Genomic DNA, 22623 nt, shown 5'->3' with positions numbered 1-22623 from the left:
TTTGGCCCTCAGGACACCTCCAGGCTCCTCTCCCCAGCACCACTCACACCATGGCATGAACAGCACGGTGCCTCCCACCTCCTGAGGGTTGGGATCAGGCCAGGTTTTCCCTTTCCTTGGGTGCACTGAGGGGGAAAAGCAAAGCCCTGGTGCTTGCACCGTGCGGAGAGGTTCCCCAGCCTGCGGGGCGGGGAGGACGGGGGCACCCTTGGTAAATAATGGAGGAGGGCAGTGCTCTGGCTCCGTGGCATGAGGGCTCCGGCTGGGCACGAAGGCTATTTTAGCAGCGATGGAAACACGCAGGGGCTGCTGCTGCTGCTGCTGCAGGGCTCCGTGAAATCAGTGATTTCTGAGCCAAGTTCAGCTGGAGAGCGCCGCTGCTATAAAAAGCAAAGTGACTTTGCGCTTTGACGCTTCCTCCCGGCACACACACACACACACACACACACAAAGTGATTTGTGATTCAAAAGCTGAGGAATTTATCATCAAAAAGAGCCGGGGCAGAGCTGGGTGTTTACACATGGAAGAACAAGACAGGCACCGAGAGCAGATGTATTTATATCCATCCATTAATAAAGAGAAGGGAAAAAAAAAAAAAAAGAAAAAAAAAAAAGCCAAGTCAACCATACCTTTGTGCTAAAGTTAGAGCACGGCACTCGGCATGTCCTTAAAAAGGCAAGAAAAGTTTCCGCAAAGTGGGACAGCTGCTCCGGGTGCCCGCGGGCTGCAGCGAGGGAGCCGAGCGCCGAGGGGCTGCGAGGAGCCAGGCGAGGGCTCGCTGGGTGCAGCATGCCAAGGCCGGGCTGGGTTTGTGGGGCTGCCTCCACCAGACAGCAGAAAAAGGACCGGCAGCACCCCGGGGTTGGGGCTGGAGGCTCCCTGCGAGCCCAGGGTGAAGGGCTGGAGCTGGAGCCAGGCCCGTGGGTGGTGCACCCGCAGTGAAGGTCGAGGCTGGGCAGCCTGAGGCACCGGAGCTCGCGGGGCTGGGTGACATTTAGGAATTCCTCAGCAATAACTCACTGCAGCCAAGTCCCTCCGTCCGCCCGCGGCGCGTAGGGCTGGAGTTTTTCTCGCCTCGAGGCCCGAACGCCAGGGTGTGTTACAGCCCTAGGAAAAGCCAGATCTCTGCGCCTTGTAAGGTGCTTCCAGAGAGCAGTGAGTGATCCTTCTTTTGGGGGAATAAACAGATAGGTAGCTCTTTTTATAAGGACAGAAAGGAAGCGTGCAGGCAACGCTCCCTCCCACAGCAGCTGCTGAGGTCTTCCCATCAGAGGGATGCTCGGGCTCTCAGCCCCGCGGCAGTGCGGGCAACAGGAGGCCAGCAGCAAACCCCTGAGCACAGGTCGGCTCTGCTGCTGGTCAGGGCTTCTCCCTGCATTAGGATTTGGGGTTTAAATCTTTTCACTGAGCAGTTTTGGGACCGCCGGGACTGTGGTACCTCCAGCCTTTGCAGAAGCTGCCCACGCACGCCGAAACGCGCGCTGCGGCTGGGGCTCAGCCACAACCGCCTCGTGAATCATCCATTATTTATTGTTATTTACACTTGCAGAAGGGAAACGCTTTAAGCCGGCAGCACTCTTTTCCTCAACCAACCCGCAGTCTGTTCAAAGAACCGGTGTCAGCTTCCTTGGGCGAGCTCCGCTCCCGATGAGCCCGCCTTGAGCAATGCGACACCTTTAAGGGCTTGTTAGCCCATTCCAGGATCAGCCATTTTATTGCTTTGCCTTGAAATGAAGGCAGGTTGATACGTACAACACCTTTACTTCACTTTTTAAGATCACCCCTGCCTTCCACCTTTGTCCCGGCACGGAGGGGGCTTCGTTTCGAGACCCCTCCCGGCTCCCCCAAACCAGCTCCTCGGTGACAATCACCCAGCCCTGACTTCCAGGCGTCTAATTTTAGCAGTTTCTGCTGAACATCCTCCCGGGTTATTGTTAGAACGAAATGAGCATCATCTGACAGGAACACACTGCAGCTCCTCGGTAAACACCGCGGAGGAATGCTCCGGGAGCGCGCTCCTCCCCGCAGCGCTACCCACGGCCCCGCCGCCCGGGGGCACCCCGAACCCCCTTCCCTTTGCGCCCGGAGTCCTGCAGCTCCAAAAAAAATAAAATAAAAATAAAAATAAATAACCGTGTGCTGCCCTCAACTGTATTCGGCCTGCTCCGCTGTATCATTTCACTCGGCTGTGTTTCCATAATTACTTGCAAATTGCCCACTGGGATTTATTATTTGTTATTTTTAGGATCGTTTCAGCGGAAAAGGCATCTGATTATTTGTGTATATATCTGCACGGCATCTCTCACTTGAGGATCTCGGAGCGCTCCACGGAATATGAATGAAGCTCCCCTCGTCCGCCGCGATGCTCCTTTTGCAGGCAGGACAACGGGAGCGGTGATTAAAAGCCGGGGCCGAGCTCCCGGCGGAGATTTCTGCCCGACACAAGCGTGGCGGCTTCCAGCCGGGCGCGTTAACGATCAAACCCGCGCTAACGCCAGCAGCGGGAGCCCGGCTACACAGGCATGAAAGAAAAAACACCGATACTGCCACTGGAAACGGCCACGTGGCCTTCCAAGCTGACGGGTTCAAACACAGATTAGGTTTGGGGGGGGGGGAAAAAAGGCTCCCTATCGCTCGGCAAACACCCGGCGCTTTCTGCTAACGGGCAGCGGGGAAAAGAGTGGGGTTGCTTGGAGCACGAGCACACCAGGCTGAGGTTTTGCTGGTGAAGCTTGCCAAGGCTTCGCCCTTTCTTGGTGCTACGACATCTCCAGGCTCGTTCTTCCAAGCAGCTCCCCCCTTTCTTCACGTGGTGGCCGGCGGGGAGATGGATGGCACCAGCGCACCTCACCTGGGGCACAGCAAAACAGAGAAGAGGCAGGAGGCAGCAGGGTGGTGTTTCTCTCTTTTATTTAAAAACAGTGCTTCATTACCATTTGCAAAGGGTTAGGAAGGGTTTCCCCCCTTGCTTAGAGTTTATAAAAGCCAGCAACATGATCAATAATTTATACACATGGATAGTAATACAAAAAAAAGGAATAAAAGCTAAAGATCTAACTACTCCGACCTTCACAATTCCAGCTACTTGATAATAATAGGAATAACCCAATGAATACTGTATGGTCTGAAAGCTACTATACAATATGATACTTAACGAGGGGGGGGCGGGAAGTTAGAGGCTGTCACAAAGCCCTGGGATGCAGATACTGCTTCTCCAGAGTCGGCAGGGAAATGGGACCCTGGGCAAGCGGCTCGGGAGTCCTAGGAAATGATCCAGGGGGAAGGGACCGCGTCCCGCGGGGGGACACGTCCTGCTCCCCGGCGGTACCTGGCAATGGGAGGTGCTGGGGAGGCCGCGTGAAGGGGCGAGTCGGTCGCTGCCTTTGGAGGTGCTGCGGCATCTCAGCCTGGCACGGAAAATCTCCAAGTCTCAAGTAGATCAGCCTGTGAGGTCAGTAAAATGCTCCGCCAGCTCCACGGCGCTCTACGGCCCTGCCCTGGCTCTCCTTCGCTGTCAGCCCCAGGTTTTAGCTCCAGCTATGTACAAGCAGGATTTATCAGATTTAAAAAAAAAAAAAAAAAAGGAAAAAAAAAAGAAAAAGGAAAAAAAAAAAAAAAAGAAACCAAAACAAATCGTATCCCCTGGGGTAAGAGAGGATTATTTCGTCACTTGATAGCGCAGCCGAACCAAGCTGCCAAAACTACACCATGCGTGCGCACACAAAATAACAGAAAAATAATAAAAAAAAAAAAAAACAGAAAAATAAAAAAAAAAAAAAAACATGAGCAAACCGAGACTGCTCCGGTGGGAGGCCTGATTTCTGGCTTCTGTAAGGAACTGGCTCCTGGGGGAAACAACGAGCCCCTCCAGCGGCGGAGAGCTGGCAATCTGGCAGGAGACTTATTACTGACCCACTTCAGGGAAGGAAAAAAAAAATTAAAAATTAAAAATTAAAAAAAAAAAATCAAGATGAACTGGCATTTTGCTGACTGCCAGCCAAAAAATGACTGTTGGGGTGGACGGCTTCGGACACCAGCCATCTCCTGGTGAGATGGGGCGAGGCTTTTGGCTGGAGTGCCCTTGTCCCACCACGTGCCAAGAGGCTGCAGGGGACGCGGGTGCCGGGCCCTGCAGGCGCTCAGCCCCGTGCCCCGAGGGCAATCGCTGCCAGAGCTTTCCAACACCCCAAAAAATTGCCTTCCAGGGTCAGCAGCAGCAACGGAGCCGGGAGGTGGGTGTCCCCACGTCCCGCTGGGTCTGCTGCTGCTGCTGTGTGCGCTGCAGAGGGCCGGGGGCTGTCCTGCAAACTCCTGGCTAGGGGAACGCGTACCAGGGAGAAACCCCAGAGCCTGCTTGGGAAGGGCCCCATTTCGCACTCCGGCCATCGGCCTCCTGCTTGCCTGGGTGACTGGAGTTTTCCTTGCAGAAGAGGAGTTTTACCGGGGTGGAGAGGGTGGAGAGGGCAACCGGTAAGGTGGGGGGGAGGGAAGAGGCTTTTCAGACATTAACATCACCAAAAATAGTGTTTTATGCAACAAAGAATCAAGTCTCACTGGTGTATACTACAAAAATGTTGGACATTTTTTTCCAAGAGCATGACAAAATAAAAACAGAGAAGTCTACATCGGATGTTCATCGCGTTCACTAGGTTGGGTTGCTGCTTCTTGTTGGTTTTCTCCCCCCCCACCCACCCCCCCACAGCCCCATCCTATATTAAAACAGTGCAAACAGGTAACACGCTTCACACATCGCCCCTCCGAAACCGGGGACAGCATCCCCCGACCCCACGGGCATCCTTCCCCTTTGGAGCCAGACCCAGAGCTCGCCCCTGCTTTTCCCTTTAGTCGATTTCTAAGTGCTCCCCTAGGCGTGATCTCCTCTGCTCTCAGGGCTGGGACAGGACGATGTGAACGGGGACGGGCTGGGGATGAACTGGGTAAGGGCTGGGAGGCTCTGCCTGGTGCCCGAGACTCTTTCCAGAAGGAAAAGGCTGGGTGACGACTCGGTGTCACAGCCGCCTCACGTTTGAGCCTGCTGTTCAGACAGCCCCCCTCAGCCCTCGCCGTGCACTTCGCACCCACAGATCTCAGACCAGGAGCCAAGCGGCTGCCCTCTCGCTTTAGGGACGGGGAAACAGACCTGGAGGAGCGCCCCGACTGCTCCCACATCGTCCTTGATGACCACCGACAGAGCCCTGAGCATCCCGCAGCTCCCCAGCAAGCCCTCGCTGCGCCCAGCCCGCAGCTCTCGGGCACTTCAGCAGCCGAGAAACACGGCTTTGTCTGCCCGAGCTCACCTCACGGGATCTGCACGACTGCTTCGCCTGCCGGAGCGCTGCAGGAGGCTCACACCGGGCTCCCTGCTGGCTCCAGGTCCCAAACCCCACGGGGCAGCCTGCCCAGCACGGGGACGGTCACATCGGGGTGCAGGAGCGCTGCGAGGCGTTCCCAGCAGGGCACGTGCTACGCCAGTAAGAGCTCACCTTTGTACCAGCACAACTCTATATCCACACGGACAGACGGACCAGCAGGTTTCAAAAGAAAAAATAATAATTAAAAAATAAAAAAATTAGCACTTCAATCCAAAATTATACCGGTATTAATATGCTGTGCTGGCCAGACCTACTGCAAGACAGTACAGACAGCAACACTTCGAGGAACGTCTCGTCCTCCACACCAAGAGGAATCCCGGTGCCACCGGGCAAGGTGGCAAGCAGCAAGCTCTTTGCCAGCCCGCCTCGTGCAGGTTTTCCCTTTGAAAGCCAAGCCCTGGGGACTCGCGCCTGCAGATCCATCTCCGGGACAAGCACTCGCTGCTGTCTGGGCCCGGGGTTAACTCATGAAGAGTCAATCATTTTGCATAGGGAGATATAGGCTTTGTCCTCGCTTCTCCAAAAGATGGGTACATAACCAAGGCTTGGCTGCCCTGAACCCATCTCAAGCCAGCTCGCTGCGCCTCCGAGCGAACCCGGAGCTGCTGTTTGCCAAGAAGAAAGCGCGGCGCTGCCGCCGTGGCACAGCATCTCCTCCAGAAACCTCGCTGCAAAGCCTCAAGCTGGCGGGGAAGCTTTTGGGAGGCGCGGCGCTCCGCAGAGCCAGCCGCCTCCAGCGCTCCAGGCACCACGAGCGGGTGGCCGGGGACGCGGTGACAAATTAACTCCGGGGCACGAGGGGAGCTGGCCGGGCTCGGGGAGGCCCCAGGCTGGCTGGCGTGGAGCAGGCATCACTCGGAGATCCTACAGCAGAGGACTGACTGCGGCCCCGCAAAGGGTGGGCGCTTCCGCACGCAAGCCCTCCGACTCTCAGGAGCCGCGGGGTGGGCTGAAGCCGCCGTGCATAGACTGCGCCGGGAGGCAGGAAGGGGCCGAGAGAGAGGCAGAGCTGGGGACGGGGACGATTGCACCGCCAGGGGCAAGGGAGGGCACGCGGGGAGGGCGAGCCCAGCTTTTTGGGGAGCCGCAGTCAGAACCAGCTGAACTGAACCGCAGGACGGGGGGCGGGGAGGGCGAGCGCGGCCGTTCCTACCCCCGCCTCCTCCCTCAGCTCAGCCAAAGCCCCCCGCGTGCCCCCCGCTTCCCCTCGTTTCCTAGGTTTTGTGAAAGCCCCCGACCGCCCTGTTCCCCCCTTCCCCGTTTTCAATCTAACTAAAATATTTATATACAAACAACAAAAAAAATTGTCATAACAGCAACAAACCAAACTTTGGCTTGGAAAAAAAAAAATTAATAAAAACCAACAACAAAACCAGGAAAAAAAAAAAAAACAAAAACAACAACAACAAAAGGTGGCCAACAGGCTGGCAGTTTGGTGTCCCCTTTTTCTAGCTATTCCTCCAGAGAATCAATAGCTTTAGGGTCGCTAGCTTAACTCATGGCTTCCCCATCCTTCTCCTTTCGGTGCCTCCTCTCTGCTGCGCCCAGAGAGGCTGCGTGTTTCGCTGGGGAAGAGGAAAAAAAACGCGTGGTTGTGCATGGCTGGGCCAGGACACCTCCTCGGGGAGCTCTGCTGGCTGACACCGCTTAGTGTTAAATGCAGGAGGTTTCCTATTCTGGTATCAGCTGGGGGTGGAGAAGAAGGCGTGCGGCAGGAGCTGGGAGAGGCTCCACCAACCAACCCGTGCTCCAAGCAGCCCTTCTGGGGGTGAAACGCTCACCCCAGTACCAAGTGAGAGAGTTGAGGCAGAGAAGTGCAGGTTTTTTTAGGCTAACACAGGGTCAGAGAGAGCACAAGAGCACCTGCCTCTGAGCATCGGGGTTGCTGGGAGCGCTCGGGGCCAGCGGCTGAGCGGGGAGGGCTGGAGAGCGGCAGCTCCCCGCCGCAGCACTGCTCCTGCCGTCAGCTAAAAAGCCAGCTCTGTCCTCCCCTGAACGGTCTCTCCTCTTCCAAATCTTATCATATGTAGTGTCAATACGGACCCGGCAGCCCAGGGGCGTCAGCTTTCTATGGCAGGCTGAGCAAAACGGCCCCGGGGTTTGCAACGTGGCTCTGTGAGGGCCCTGGATACAGCTTGTGGTGGGACGTTCCTATGAATTCAGAGCTTGTGCAAGCCGCTTCTGCCTCCCCTCAAACTCCGGACCTAAACAAATCTACCTCAGGATCACGCTTGGATGTACACAACGCTCTTCCCCCGCCACGAACCCACATGCGTGACCCTCACCTCAGCAGCTTATACATGACTCGTTTGTCTCGCTCGTGTTATTTGGAACAGGTCACTTGCAGTAGTGCCTGAGCAGCTCAGGATGAGCAGGAGGAGAGAGACCTCGCGGGCTGGACCTCGGCGTGCCCGAGCACGGCTCTGCTGCTTGAGTCTTCAGCCTCAGTTTCTTCGTCATCGAGGCCTCACCGCCGCCTTGTCGCCGCTCGCTGTCCGCAGCAGAGGTGCTCTGTGGGGTGGTGCATTGCGTCTGCCACTCCTCGAGGAAGAGAGGGAGGAAGGGGACAGCAAGGGAGAAAGATCTTGAAAAGGAGGATGTGAAACTAAGGTAATTACAGCCACCAGCAACGGACAACAATCAGCTAGAGTAAGTTGTGTGTAGGGGGAAGATCATCCTCCGCAAAAAAACTCCTTTCAAAGTCTCGTCCCCTATACAGCGGGTAACAGCCAAAGTCTTTGGGCAGGTTGAGGAAATCTTCTCTTGCCAAGTCTAAAGTCCTGACACTGCTGCAACTGTCCCAAACCTGTGCGCGTCAGATGGTGATAAAAAACGAGGAAAGTCTCTGCATTTCCCCCTTTTTCCGCGTGTAAATGACTATTTCCCACCAGCATTTAGGTCCCAGCCACAGCCAGGGAGTGCTTCCTTCTGCAGACCAGAAACACAGCAGGTGGAGACTTCTCCCTCACGTCCTCCTGTCTCCCAGGCACCAAGCACCAGACCCAGGGAAGTAACTCTGTCTGTGTGTTCCTGATTAATTGCATGATATTCGGTTTCTAACAGCTTTCCTTAACGCTAATCGCCTTTTCCGTGATTGGTAGGATAAGCTATGCACCAACATACAGACACGGAAATGCATTATTTTTACCACAGTTAAAAAAAAAAATAAAAGGAAAACAAACAAAAAAAAAATAAAACAACCAAAAAAAAAAAAAAGCACAATCTTTGGAACAAAAGAATTAAAGGCAGAAATTTAAAGGAAAAAAAATACATATTCAAAGAACATAGTGAGGTATAAAAAAGTATTTTCTCTTTTGTTTTTTGTTTTTCCTCCTCATCTTGCTATAGAGTTCCTCTACTAGTAAATATTGCAATAGCCAGGCCTCATGAACTGGGGGGGCTGTCCCACTTGCAGGGGGCTCACGTCACTTCAGTAGGGGGCAAATCGGCTGTAGCCACCTCGGTATAAACTCGCCTGTAGAAATTAAAGGAGAAGAGAAGAGGTTGTTAGGTAGCGAACCTGGAAGAAACCTTCCGGGGCAGTGCCCAAACGCTCTCAGAAGGATTAATGGAAGTGTCCTGGCACTGACCCGCAACCATCAGTCCCCCTAAGGAGTAAGAGAGGAGAACTCTGCCTGCAAAAACCAAAAAACATAGCTCTGGAGGACGTGCTCACAGCTGGAGGCGAACTTTGGCAAGCCCAAGTCACAGGGAGTTCAGTACCAGAGGCGGGACTCACAGGTCATAACCTCTGAGCCAGCTGTCTAGACTGACTTTTTGGATAGCAGCCACACACTTCCAGGATGCTCTCCACCTCACCTTAAGGTGGAGATCTAAAACAGACACGATGACCTGGTATCCTAGAAATCCCTGCTTTTCCTCCACTGACCCTAACGGGAACCCGCGTAATGCGCTGAGCCCAAAGGGAGGTGCTCCACTGCAGCCAGCTGCATGTGGGTGTCTTTTCCTCCTCGCACATTTGCGTTGCAGCCTTTGCAGCACCACAGCTCCTGCCCTGGCTGGAAGCAGATGGGCAAGCACGTGTTTTCAGCAAGCTGTGCTGCTCCTGTCCTCTGCCAATATACCTCATCCCTGCCCTTGTGTAACTCCTGCTGGCAGGCAGGACGCCGCATCCTTCCGCCGGTGGAAGAGGGAACCAAGTGGAGCAGCTTTGCTGCAAGATGTCACAAGAACAACTTATTCCCTCGCTTTCCCTTGGGCTGATTTCTCCTCGTGCAACAGAGCTCTAAAAAGCTCTTAATTAAGTTAATGAAAAAGGCAAGAAAGGATGTCCGGCATCTCCAGCCACTGCTGGTTCTTGCTCTATCCATCTCCTTGATATGGTTATACTGAGTCAGCAACGACATTCTGGCTCCTGATGTTTTTGGTCATCCTTCAACCTCCTCCTTTGTACAGGACTAAGTGGTATCTGGTCTCCTATAACCTGGCTCCTTTCCTAGAGCACACAGACAGACACAGGAATGCAGAATGGGGAGCCAGCACCGCAGCTAAGGACCTCCTCCCTCAGTGCACAGGTATTTCTGGATAGAGTTTCGGTCCCTGACACACACCGTGAGCAGCTGATGCCCGTGCTAGGAATGAGAAACAGCACAAGGAAGAAAACCTCACTTACCACAGCTCCAACTCCGTAGCTAGCGGCAGGGGCAAGGGCATGGTAAGGATCTGCTGTGTACACCCTGCCATAACTGAAGAGAGGGAGAAAACATGAGAGAGAAAAAAAAAAAAAAAAGTCACTTTGGAGGGGCAGAGAAACAGCCTTCTGACCACGGGCGATGGAGGAAGCAGCATGCCCTTCTACACACATGTATGCAGACATGCACACACATGCACACAGGTGGCCCCTCTCCGCAGAGAGCCGATGGGCATGCTGCCATGCACCGTATGAGATGGGCAGGGACCGGCCTGCGAGGAGGAAGGTGGCAGAAGCCGTGAGCTCAACCTGTAGGAAAGAGGTCAGCGCCTTGACGAGACGGTTAGTGCATCCCTTACCTCGAGCGATGCAATTTGGGAGGAGGGCGGCTGCTGGTGCTAGTGCTACTGGCACGGTAGCAGCTGCTAAGTGGAGAGCAGCAAAGGGTTCTCCAGCATGAGGAGGGAGCATGAACTTTAAATGCTCTGACATGCGCAGATTAAAGATTAAAACACAGCCTTACTGCACGGGAGATGACAAATCTTAAGGCAAGCACTGATGCTGATAACCCTCTGCATTTACACAGGACCACGTGTTAAAGCGCCCGAGAGTACTGGACGAGCTGAACCCTTCTTACTTCATGGATGGGGAGAGAAATGCACCCAGCGATGGAACGACCTGCTCAGAGTCACAGAGCAAGGAGCCAGCGATGCAAACCAGGTCTCTAAACTCTGAGGCCGTAAGCACACTGCCTCCTGCGCCCAGAGAACCACCAGGATAAAGGAAGAGGCCAGGATTTGTGCCAGCCCACGCACACCGGAGGGCAACAGTGCCCCAGGAGCAGAGAGGGACAAGTCGTGCACTCAGATCTTTCACGTTGGGTTGTGCATGCAAGTGTGCACGTGCGAGTGCAAGTAAGACACAGAAACGGGGAGAGTAGAAGTACTGTAATGGATCAATGCTCCTCGAACCTCCAAGCACAGCAAGCCAGCCCCCGGGGATGCCTCCCCCTTACATACCCATCGCTGTAAGCTGCTGCAGCGGCTGCAGCGGCCGTGGCTGCTGTTGCAGTAGCAGGCTGTGCATATCTGTAGGCTGCGTATCCACCCTGCAGGAGAGAAGAGAACTGACTTTACAGATACCTGTCCACCCACGCAGAGCCAAAAAAAAATAAAAAATTGAAAAAAATAAAAAAAAGAAAGAAAAAAAAAAGGAATCACACACATCACAAGGAGAGGAAGTGTTTCAAACTGCATCAGCTCCCATGTCTTATCTAGCACAAGCATCGCCCATTAACTCCTATCTCCCCTTGCTCAGAAGGACTAAGGAGGCTCTTCCATTTCCCAGTTTAGCAGAAGGAATAAACTGAAGTGAGCCTGGGCATGGTGATATCCCTGTAGGAAACTAAATTTGGCACGGAGGAACGGAAAATCAGAAGAGAGCTGAAATACTGTATGCAATGCAATTTCTATGTCCCCTTCCTCTTACGCTGGGGAAATCAGAGGTGGGCACTTTCTGTGAAGCATGTATTTTAGAAAGGGCATCATTCAGAGGAGCTCCTGCTTTTTTTCTCCTTTGTCTCTTTTCTAAGCCTGGGAGACCCCAAAGGCTAGAATTTCTTTTGGTTCAGATGCATAAAAGCATCAATAGCCAGAGAAGCCAAAAAGCAATCAGTAAAAGAAGGTCAGAAGTCAATCTCTGGTGGTCTAAAGGGCTGCCAACAAGCAAATTGACACAGATACCAACCGGAGCATTCTCCTCTCCCTCAGAGTAAGAAAGAAACAGGTTGGGGGAAATTACGTCTGAACAGACCGTACTGCTGCTGCATTTACACCTCCGTTACACATCTGTAGTAAAGCTCTTTAAAATGCTTGCACCGGGAAGAGGTAGATCCTAAATATGTAGTTACAGCTGAGCTGGCAAAACATAAATCCTGGCCCAGAGGAAGGCTTGCAAGTGTCCTACCAGAATTCCCACCAACAGAGGAAGCCCAGGCTCAGCCCCACGGCTCCGTGCACCTCGCAGTAACGAGGGACGGATGCCTGCCACCTCTCAGACCGGGAGCTAAGGCTGCATGGCAGGCACGACAGGGCTCTGAAGCCCAGGTTAGATCTTTCCTGACTGTATGCTTCTGAGCACGTTTCTGTAAACTCTATGGGGGAGCAATGGTAAATGAAGCGTGGCTTTGATTTGCCAGAAACACAATGAGCCATAAATAACATCAGAAAACTCCAGATTGCTTCTGGCTTTTTTTTTTTTCCCTTTTAAGTGACATTTCAAGAGTCGGAAGGACCAGAAGGCAGGCTTATGCTCTTTACCTCCAGAATCAGCTCAAAATATCTCCACCGCTTTTTCCCCTATAAATCTTATGGCTGTATGTAACTAAGAGGACAAGATCAGCTCCACTGCAGGGCAGACTTTGTCTTGGCTCAGCAGTGCTGTTTGGGTCTAGACAGCCTTTAAAATAGAAGTCATGATTTTAACTTCATTTTGGTTGCCCTTGTGGGACTGCAAACCCCATGATGGTTTATACGCTACCCCAAACATACCTGGGGACGGTTTCTTACTCTGGAGGAGAGGGACTTGCAGAGCTTTTAATCTCCTAGTTAACAGTAAGGCAAATAATCACCTGTGAAACATCATCACATTGCTTGAAAGGAACGTTGTGTCATGGTTTTGTCCCCCTTACCTAGTGGTTTCAATCCCTGCCCTTCAGATTGATGTTCTGTGGAGGTTTTGGCTTCTTTCTGGCACGCTATCGCTGTGCCACCACTACCTCCGCCTCCAAAAGATGACAGAGACAAGGGGAACAAGGGGGCAATCCAAATGAAACCTTCACCGACCTCACCAAATTAGGAGCTTGTGGCGTTTCCTTAAGCTCGTGACCTTCCTGAACTCTTGGTGTGGCCTGTCACTTGGGCACGGCGTGGAAGACGTTTTCCCTTGGTGCTGTCCTTCGGCAGGGCAGGCTGCTGCAGCCCCCCCATAATTCCCACCCTCCTTCCCACCTACCAGCCACATTTCACATCCAAAGCCGTTCCAAAACGTGACTGGCACAGGCCCTACACATGGCAGCGAGATGCAGTTTGAGACCAGAAAAGGGTTATCATGTAATTCTCGTTTAACTCACGTCTCTTGTAAAGGAAAACAAAACCAAAACAAAAGAAAAAAGGAAAAAAAAAAAAAGAAAAAGAAAAAAAAGAAAAGGGTTGGAATCAGGTGTGGGAAGAGGGGGAGGGATGGCGTAACATTTATTAATCAAAATTAAAAACTAAGCATGCTGACATCTGGAGCTAGAACAACCAGCAAAGTCACCACGTTCAGACTCATATTGGCTAGTTTCTATCCATCCCAGCATTCTCTTGGGACAGCAGTTCGCCCTAGGCTCTACCACAAGCTCAGTGAAGTACACAGCCTCAAGTACTAGAGCGTGCAGCCACAACAACCTGCTATTACGGAAACAGTCAGTCACCACTGGAGTTAACATTCCAACCTCGACGACTCCCCGCAGCCTCCCGCCCTCGCCAACCCCCCCCCCCGGAATGGCTCCCACCCTAGCCCTGTCCCACACCACGATGTTAATAATTATAACAAGCAATAACCCATCTGTTATATCAGAGAAGGGAACAGAGACTCCACTGAGAGATTTAGAGCGGGATGTTAACATTTCTTCAAGTCGACTGCACAACAAAGGAAAAAAAAGAAAAAGAAAAAAAAGAAAAACAGAAAAAATAAATAAAAAACAAAAAACAGGAGAAATAATTCATTGGAGAAATGAAGTTAAGAAATAGCTGACATGTGTATTGCTTTTTTAACCATGCACTGATGCAAAATTGAAGCTACTGTTAATTTAAAAAAAATGTCAGGGGGTAGGGGTACACACTCCCGGGCAGGGCCGCTCGGCTCTAAGCGGCCCGCAAAGCCTACTCGTGTGTACTCCAAATAAAACCAAAAATGGGGATTATAATGGCCATGGTACGTTCCTGTCACAGGAGCAATGAGTGCGGACAGCTGGGGGATTTCGGAGACGGGAAATGTGTTTAGCGTGACCAGCAGGTCCACCGAAACAGGGGGAAGGCCGGAGGAGGGCAGCTGCCTCGAGCACTCCTCCTGAGTCCACCAACACTTTCGCCAGGCTGTGCAGGTCACCTCACCCAGCTGATGCTCCTGTTCTCCTTCACCCGGGACCCAGGTGGACTTCCCTCAATGCATCTCCAGCCCTACTCAGCTTGCCCAACGCCCCAGGTGCTTTCTCCTGCCCTCCCTGCTCACACAAAACTAACTGGTAGGCAAAGCTCATCTGTCACCTCAGCTACAAGGTCCTACCGCCCCTGGTGATTTCTGCTGCCACTCACTCCAGGTACTCTCGTTAAGTATGAACTGTATCAGAGTAGAGCATCCTCACCAAACATATTGTGTTTCCCAATAACAGAAGAAATAATTTTTAAAAGGCCCTTGGCTAGCTGCACCACGCTCCTCCAGACTGCAGCAGAAGACACCATTGAGTGGCATTGTGCAAGAAACCCAGGACAGCTGCGCAACCTCCCCACTCCATCTATTTAAGTGAAGCCATCCCACAGGGACAGGTTCACCCGTCTAGGCTCAGTCTAAAATCTTTAGCCTTGTCTCAAAGGAGATGGATGTGTCTGAGCTTCTTGCGAAGACGTTAGCTCAGAGACATTTCTGTCAATGGGGACAGTTTAAAAACAGCCTTATGCATTTTTACTGGGCCAGTCGACAACCAAAAGGACTGTCTCAAACAAGACGGCCTCCTTCTGGTACAGTCTTTTGGATTGTGTGGGGAGCAGGTGAGAGAGGTGAACCAACTCTAAGTGCTGCGTATCCTAATTTAAGTTCTCCTTCTCTTGTTATCCTGCCAGTGTGGCTGGGGCTGTGCTGAACCCCTTTTCCCATGAGAACGTGTAGAGAGCCCGAGCCTATAGATCTCAATTGGCAAACAACCAGATTTGCTCAGGTGTTCACAACAGCCCAAATTTCAAATGACTCTTCTGTGATATTATCATCCTCGGCTCATCAGTGAAGCAAGAAAACATTTTTTTTAATCCCTTCTTTAACATTAGCTGATAGCATTCTCAATAATGCGTTATTTCAGGGAAACAAACCTGGGAAAACAAGCTATATCGGAAGCTGCAATCCCAATTTAGAGCAGCATTCCAATTACTGAACGTGTTAACGCAAACAAATGAGCATGTAAAGGCTGTGCAGTTCAGCACAAAATAAGTCCCATCTTCTCTTCTACTCTTTGTGTCCGTATTATCTGACAACGCAATGGGAACGTGAGGAAATCCAAACCTACAGCTTACTCTGTCGGTGTATCCTATAAGCATAAGCCTCCCTTTTCTTCTTCCCTTGCTGCCTCAGGCAGGTGCACAAAGCGTGTTGCTGGCAACCTTTCCTCGATGCCACGAGCATTCCCATGCCCTCGGAGCAATGTGCAACTCATGGTACCAGTTGGACACATTTGGCCACCTGCCAGTTTAGACGGAGAGCCCGGTTTGGGGATCTTTTAATTTGTCGTGCCTTCTGAGTGTGCCTTCTCCACCCCTACAGTGCCCTAGAGCAGAAGTTAAGAAGCAGAGAGGGCCAGAACCGTTTCCAGTATTTTTGGATTAGAAGGGGTGGCATACGTGCACCAGGAATGAGCATGAATGAATTAAAAGAGGTGACAGGACAACAGCGTCCATTGCAGCAGGTGCTTCTACATGGTAATGGGACAAGCATGACCTTGTTAACCCTTCCGTTGAATTTACGTATATAGAGTTTTCGAATGAAATGCCACTCGGTGTGAAATCTGGACACACGCCGCCCTGCTACGGCGGGGGCTTGGCTCACACGGGAGTCTGCGCTGCCCTAAAAAAGCCTCTGTTCCCATCTCCAATGTGGTGCTGGAATGGTTAGTATAATTCAGTTTTTTCCACTGCAATCCACAATCTGATCGGTTGGCAGGTCACACTGGCACTCCTACCTGAGGTATTTTAGCGCTAATGATTGGTTCCTGTAAGACTATTCTATAACAGAACACAGGAAGAGCAGTTCAAAAAAACACAGCTGTGGAAAGAAACAATCATACAAACAGCCCGCGGCGGGGCTCACCAGCCTTTTCTTTCCGGCGGATGCAAGCACGCTTTTCACAGGCAGGAGTGGTCTTCACACAGGTGGTTTGTTTTGTTTTGTTTTGTTTGTTTTTTTGGTTGTTTTTTTCTTCCCCCCCCCAGCCCCAGATTGACCCCATTGTAGAGGAATGAGAACCCTTCTTAGGATCCGAAATGATGCCCTCTGCGGCCTGGGGCTGGTTGTTTTATGGATTCAGGTGTCCTGCCAGAGTGGGATGCATCCAACAAGAGGTGGAATGCCTTCTTCAGAGAAGGCGCGGCTAGCAGGATGGTTGCCCCAGGACAGAAAAAAGGAGTGAGGAAGAGGAGGAGGAGGAAAACGAGAAATCGGTGCGTAGTACTTATGCAGAAAAAGCAGCCCAAACTCGGGACACGTCCCCTTCGTCTTCCCTACCGCTAACTACTCCTTCCTAGCTCAGGGTCATTTCCACCCTGAAGCCCTAAGGGAACCTCAGTTTAATTTTCCCCCTAAACCAGCCAGGAAGGGCTAAACCTAACAGAAGAGCCCTCTGCCTTCCCTTCCACACGTCCAACCAGATGGACGTAAGCACTGCGGGGATCAGCACTGCACATCAGTGGGGCACGGGGATGCTGCACTCCTTCTACGTGTGCCAATGAGCAAATCGCTTGGAAGGGTAACTTCACATCAGGATTATAATTTTTTTTTTTTTTTTTTTTTTTCTGAGCTCTGTTGGAGGGCAGCAACAACACAGGAAAACACAGCACCACCTCCCTGGATGAGCACCCTGTCCTGCCGTCCTGCTTTCTCACAGTGAGACCTAAACCACTGGAAGCAAAGTCGCCAGAAGGTCACCACGCAGTTTTAACCTGCCTTGGAGGCTCGGCTCTGCGTTACGTGATGCTACCACACGGCAGCACCAAGTTTTCTGGTGGATTATGGGGCTTCTTCACTGCTGAAGTCCCTGTCTTTACAACACGCTAGATAAGCATCTCCTCCCCATCAGCAATGGAAGCTCTGAAGGAGCTTTCTGAGAAGGAACAGGGAGTAACCCCAGCCAGTTTTCCATTTCAACATGACAACCTTTTATATACCATGCTCTGAGGGAAGAGGCACTAGGCAGAAGGTCTTGCTCATTTGCTTGCCTGCTGTAGAAAACTCAGTGGTCTGTCGAGCTAGCGTTCTAGGAGTGAGATGGGAGAACCCAGAACTCTCGTGTAGCCCTTGACAGCATTTAATACAGGAACACTTGATTACGCAGATCAAATTTTGAGGGATGTGCACACACTGGCATACGTAAGAATGAAGAAATGCACCCAAAACGTCTACGTGTAGAGAGTACAGCTTCTGACTGCTGTAAACTATGATGGGCAAAGTGCCTTTATAAGACCTGACCCTCCATATAAGCCAAGAAAATCCAAAAGCTAATTCCATCCATTATCTTCAGTCTAACCCCTCAGGGTCCTCTTCATAAACGTCAGGAGCAGCAACTTCAAAGGAGCAGGGACGTGAAATCCATGCTGACAACCATGCCACTACCTATACAAAGCATCCCCAGCTCCAGAGAGCTATTACCTCTAACTTTGGGAGCTTTGCCAGAGCCGGACGAGGCCACAGGTTGTGATGGCAGTAGTGGACCTGAATATTTTGGCTATGAAGGGCACGCTCCTATCCCAGCTGCTCTGCAACAGCTCTCCATCGGAGAGGAAACCGCTTTTCTTACTGGCCAGAGTCCCTCGACCCACGACGGCCACAACCCAGCTTTGTATACAGATGCCCTGGAGATCTGCAACACCGACTGGCTGGGTAGGACAAAGGCAATGACAGACAACGCCTCCTGGGGTATCAGAGCTAATTCCCAAACAGGAGGAGGCTGCTGACTTCTCTAACCGAACATCTCCATGTATTTGTACTTCACCTCTTCAGGGAATTGTAAAGAGAATCTAGCCTATTTAGGTACCATTTTGACTAGCAAAATGAGATGTCAGTTTTCACTCTAGCATCTCGGTCTCCATTTTTAATCAGTCCCAGTGCCTTCCCCAAAGGGATAGTCTCCACATCCCAGTGGCACAGGAACGTTTTTAAACATACAGCTTGCACTGTTTCGTGTGGGCTGCACAAATCAAACCTGAAAGGGCCCCAAGAGGGGAGAGAAAGGGGAGGGTGGAGGGGGAGAAGGAAAGGGAAGGTCTGAGGCTAAACCAGTCCTGTTATTTTTATATCCGAATTATGTAAACGAGAGAAGTGTTGAGAGAAATTTTAATTCGCTAATCATCTCTCAGGTTGATTAGTAGCAGTGTGCATGTGGGGGAGAGGACACCCAGTAAACTGACCCTGGCAATGATCAGGAAACCCAAAGGCTTAGGTCTTGCACCCAGGGGCAAGCGCAGTGACAGAGAAGCATGCTTGCATTCCTAAATATATAAATATATATATCCACAAGGAAGAAGAAAATTAAAGTAAATGATATTTAAAAAAAAAAACAAACCAAACCAAACCAAACCAAACAAACCAAAAAAAAAAAAAAAAAAAAAAGGCTGGCTTGTCAGGGGTTGGGGATGAGAAGGCTCCGGTGTGTGTACTTACATAGAGGTCAGCACCGTAAAATCCGTCCTGGTAAACCACACTGCAGAAAATCCACACAAAAACAAAAAAACAAAAAACAAAAAACAAAAGAACAGAAAACACATTCCGGTTATTGAGGACGGCAGCATGCACATGCGTTTTACACAGGCAGGTGATGTATGAATCCACAACCTGGGCTTTTGGCAGGAGCAAAATCAGCAAGAGAATGTGTGTGCGCACGCACGCTAGACGGCTCCAAGTCATCTTCCATGGCATGCAAAGGGGAAGGGGCGGGCAGAGGGGGAGACAGTATGCGAAGGAGAGAGGGAGGGGAACAACCATGTTGTACAATAAAAATAGACTCGAAAAGATCTGATGTCCTGAAGAAGAGAAACAAGGGTTTAGAAACCTCCACTCTTTTTTTGTTGTTGTTGTTTTGTATTTTGTTTTTGTTTTTTTTTTTTTCTCCTGGAATTGTTTTAAGTTACCCCCTACACACATGGAGACATGGGCTTCGTGAAGTGGGCTTGGAAATCGAGAAGCCCCTCAGAAGGCATCCCACAGGGGCCAGAATCACCTATGTCGGAAGCACGTTTCAGAGAGTTGGGTACGATTGTTTGTTTGAGCTCCACGGGGCTGCTTGGCTTTGTTTCTGACATCCATACATCACCTGCTTTTTTACCCTGCACATTAGACATGCGATAAGATTCGGCTGATCACACAAGCATGCAAAGTATTATTATTCAGCATCTTAAAGAACCGATGCAACACCTCCGGAAAACAAGTCAATCAATTCTGATCAAAGTAAACACAGAGAAATGTAATTGAAAAGAAAAAACCAAAAATACCCACAATGCATTGCTTTCACAAGCAGAGATAATGAGCCAAAAAGGTTAGGTGACTGGTCCAAGGTCCGAGAATTGGAAGGTGCAGTGGGAGTCCCTGCTAAGTCACGGCATTTTCCAGAGCAGAGAGGAGCGACTGGGAGGGTTTCCATGGGATGGTGCCTTTTCTGGTTTAAGCCATTTGTTTGTTTGTTTGTTTGTTTTCTTTCTCTCAGAACTTCAAGCAGCAAAATCGATAAACCAGAGCCCAGAGAGCCACCCTTACCAGAGCGTTTGCTGGCATAGGACTACGCAGCTTGCCTTGGGGACAGGGGTTGGGGAAGGATGAGGAAGGAAGACAGGGTACGCCCCCCACCCGTGTGCGTTCAAGCGTGTCCTTGGTACTGAGGGATTTCCTCTTGCTTTGTCCTCTGAACAGCTCCGCACAAACTCACTCAAGGCTTTAAAAAGCATCAGCCCCGCCATCTGCGATATTCGTGGACCTAATGTGCATGACTTACCAACCAGAAGCATTAAGGAAAAAAGAAGGCATGGAGTGCTAGCTTTTCTTTTCATTATTTTTTTTTTTTTACTCATCAGATGGAATGTGAAATGCTGCCAAGAGCCTGCCACCCTCAGACACCCACCTATTGTAAGGCACGCACGCACAAAAAAAAAGCCCAGCGTATCTTGCCAAAATTCTGCATGCTATTACTAAAAAAATAAATAAATAAGTAAATAAAAATAAATCTGTTGCAGAGTTAGCTACTGCTTGAATAATTCAGTCTCGCTGTCTTCCCCAGGAAAAGTACACTCCATTCCCAATGGACAGAGCTATTGTTGTCTCCGAGAGCGCTGGGAGCAGATATGTAGATAGAGACCCTTGTTAGAGGAAGAGGGGAGCCACTTCAGCAGGGAGAAGCAGGCCATGAGATCATGTTTGTCGAAGCTAAATTTTGACAACCACATAACAAAGAATTTGGCTCCTGGGGCAGTGACTTACATTGCTGGGTTCTCTATCTAGGATCTGGAGTGTTTTAGCAGTGATACTCCACCTGCTCCTGCAGGAAAGGCAAATGCATGACAGAGGAAGTGACTTGGTTTATGAACAGGTTAGCAGTTTTAACAGTTATTCCAAACACAACCAGTTGGATTAATAAAAGCATTACCACATTGGATCAGGCCACTGTTCGTGTAACTTAGAATCCTGTCAGCAAGAGATGCTAGCATCAGCTCTCCAGAGAAAACTGCAAGGAACACTAGTAACATGTAAGAGGAAGGCTTCCTAAGTTCAAGCAACCAGGCACACATGCATCCTCTCTCCTTCAGTTGGGACCTAACTGATACCAACTGCCAGCGCTGAAATTCAGCAAGGTTTCTTTACATGCTAAAACATCCACATTTGTGATTCGTAACGTTGGCAGAAGCTTCGCTTGAGAACCACAGAGACCATTCTGGTTACGTAGACTGACCAGAAGCGTAAAGCAGCCCCATCGAATCTCAGTGGCATCTGTGAAAAGCCCAATAGATGAGCTAAAAGACATCCACAAGAACCAGGCATATGCTGATTTTGTAAAGCAGCCATCATATCATTAATCGAGCTGTACCAACATTCGACTGTATTGTAAAAGGAACCAAAACCAACCAAACAAAGCAAAACAAAAGAACAAACAAACAAACAAAAAAACACAAAAATCACTACTGCCTTATGTCTAGTCTGACTTTTATCTACTTCTTTCAGTCAGAGAATCTTCTACACATTTACACTCCTAGACTAAATGACACTTTACTCTAACAAGCCTGCTCTTCATAGATGCACCTAATGAACATGAACAAGCCAATGCCTAACCTACAGTTTGAGAAATAAAATTGATTGAGCTTACTTAGTTGGGAGAATTTTACAGTAGGCTTTTTTTTTTTAAGGTTTTAATTTAATTCTTACAGCCTTTGGTCTGAAGTGCAATTTGTCAGCTTTCGTTTAGAAAGCACAGCCACTGCAGATCAGGGCAATATTCCTGCACTGGCTTTAGTCACGCTGTAGACTAGAAGTTATAAAGCCTCCATCCTAGTACTGAATGCTGCCTCAGTTATACACTGAAGGGTGCATTTTGTGTTCTGAGGTCAGGCTTGGGTGACTATCTAAATGGTCTGAGCAATTGCTTTCTACCGTATGAATAACCTTCCCTGGATAAACATCCATGTCCGTACATAGCCGTACGTACCTTTTACATATGTATTAGTAAATCTTTGCTTTAGATCCTGAAAAAAGTGTGTATTAAGAATGATACCATTTCTTGCACCTTCCTCTGGAGCATCTAGCACTGCAGATGCTGTCAAATATTATCCACTAACCTGAACAGCCCTCAGGTCTGATCCAGCATGGCAATTCCAACCAGCTTTTATTATTCTACATTCTGTATTTTTTGAATTCTGCTAAGCTCACACATTCAGGGGTACTGTTAAGTTTTAAAATGTATTGAAGTATTAAAACATATTTTTAAAGTTTTGTGAAAATCAGCTCCTTCTACCAGGTTTGAGTTCACCTGCAGCTTACTTTACTGTCTTCTTCCACAAGACTCTAAACCTCGATCATTCATGTGCTGCTGACAGATCTTACGGTGTCAGCTTCCCACTGGCCAGGAAGAAAGCAACTGATGCAGGGTAAGGTGTCAGGAATGTGTGACTGCCCTGACTCAGGGGAGGTCAGCAGTGCCCACACAGAGCTGTGGCTGTCCTACAGGTTACTGCGACACAGAGCTGAATAGCACAATTTGCATCATTCCCTAAGGAATCAAATTCCATCTACAAAACAGCACGTAGAGACTCCGACTGATGACAATGAACACCAGAATTAGTTAATTGCATCCCAGCGGTTGGGATGAGGGGCAGCTCTGGGCCATTTCTGAAGGCAATTTGTTTACTGCTGTCCCGCAAGTATTTACTGGATAGCACACTGCCCATGAAGACATGAAATCGGTCAGCAGCATCAGACAAACCCAACAGAATCTAAGTAAATAGAGTCATGAGACAGTATTTGGAAGGGACAACCATTGGATCCTGGCCTATATTCCAAACAGAAATAAACCCTTTACAGGGGACTCAGGCTGGGTTTAAATC

General features: G+C 50.2%; 1 protein-coding gene across 39 annotated transcripts in view; it reads right to left on the bottom strand.

Annotated features, from left to right (window-relative positions):
* Window positions 1-2894: 2894 nt before the first annotated feature.
* The window catches only part of RBFOX2 (RNA binding fox-1 homolog 2), a 157508-nt gene continuing 137779 nt past the window's right edge, over window positions 2895-22623 (bottom strand). For 17 of the 39 annotated variants that reach the window (XM_038172988.2, XM_038172985.2, XM_072038057.1 and 14 more), the window contains 4 exons: window positions 16011-16053; window positions 11044-11132; window positions 10007-10079; window positions 2895-8848 (listed from right to left, as the gene is read on the bottom strand). In XM_038172988.2, coding sequence (XP_038028916.1) covers window positions 8804-8848; window positions 10007-10079; window positions 11044-11132; window positions 16011-16053 — 250 coding nt within the window. In that variant the 3' untranslated portion in view covers window positions 2895-8803. Of the gene's footprint in view, window positions 8849-10006; window positions 10080-11043; window positions 11133-16004; window positions 16054-18703; window positions 18744-19723; window positions 20568-20978; window positions 21017-22623 lie in introns of those variants that run through there. The other 22 variants (XM_072038113.1, XM_027450060.3, XM_072038074.1 and 19 more) reach the window with 12 other exon arrangements.

This window comes from Anas platyrhynchos, chromosome 1 (genome assembly GCF_047663525.1).
Source record: "Anas platyrhynchos isolate ZD024472 breed Pekin duck chromosome 1, IASCAAS_PekinDuck_T2T, whole genome shotgun sequence".
In the NCBI taxonomy this organism is placed as follows: Eukaryota; Metazoa; Chordata; class Aves; order Anseriformes; family Anatidae; genus Anas; species Anas platyrhynchos.
Note: the sequence above shows the minus strand (reverse complement) of the source record. Positions and strands in the feature narration are given on the sequence as shown.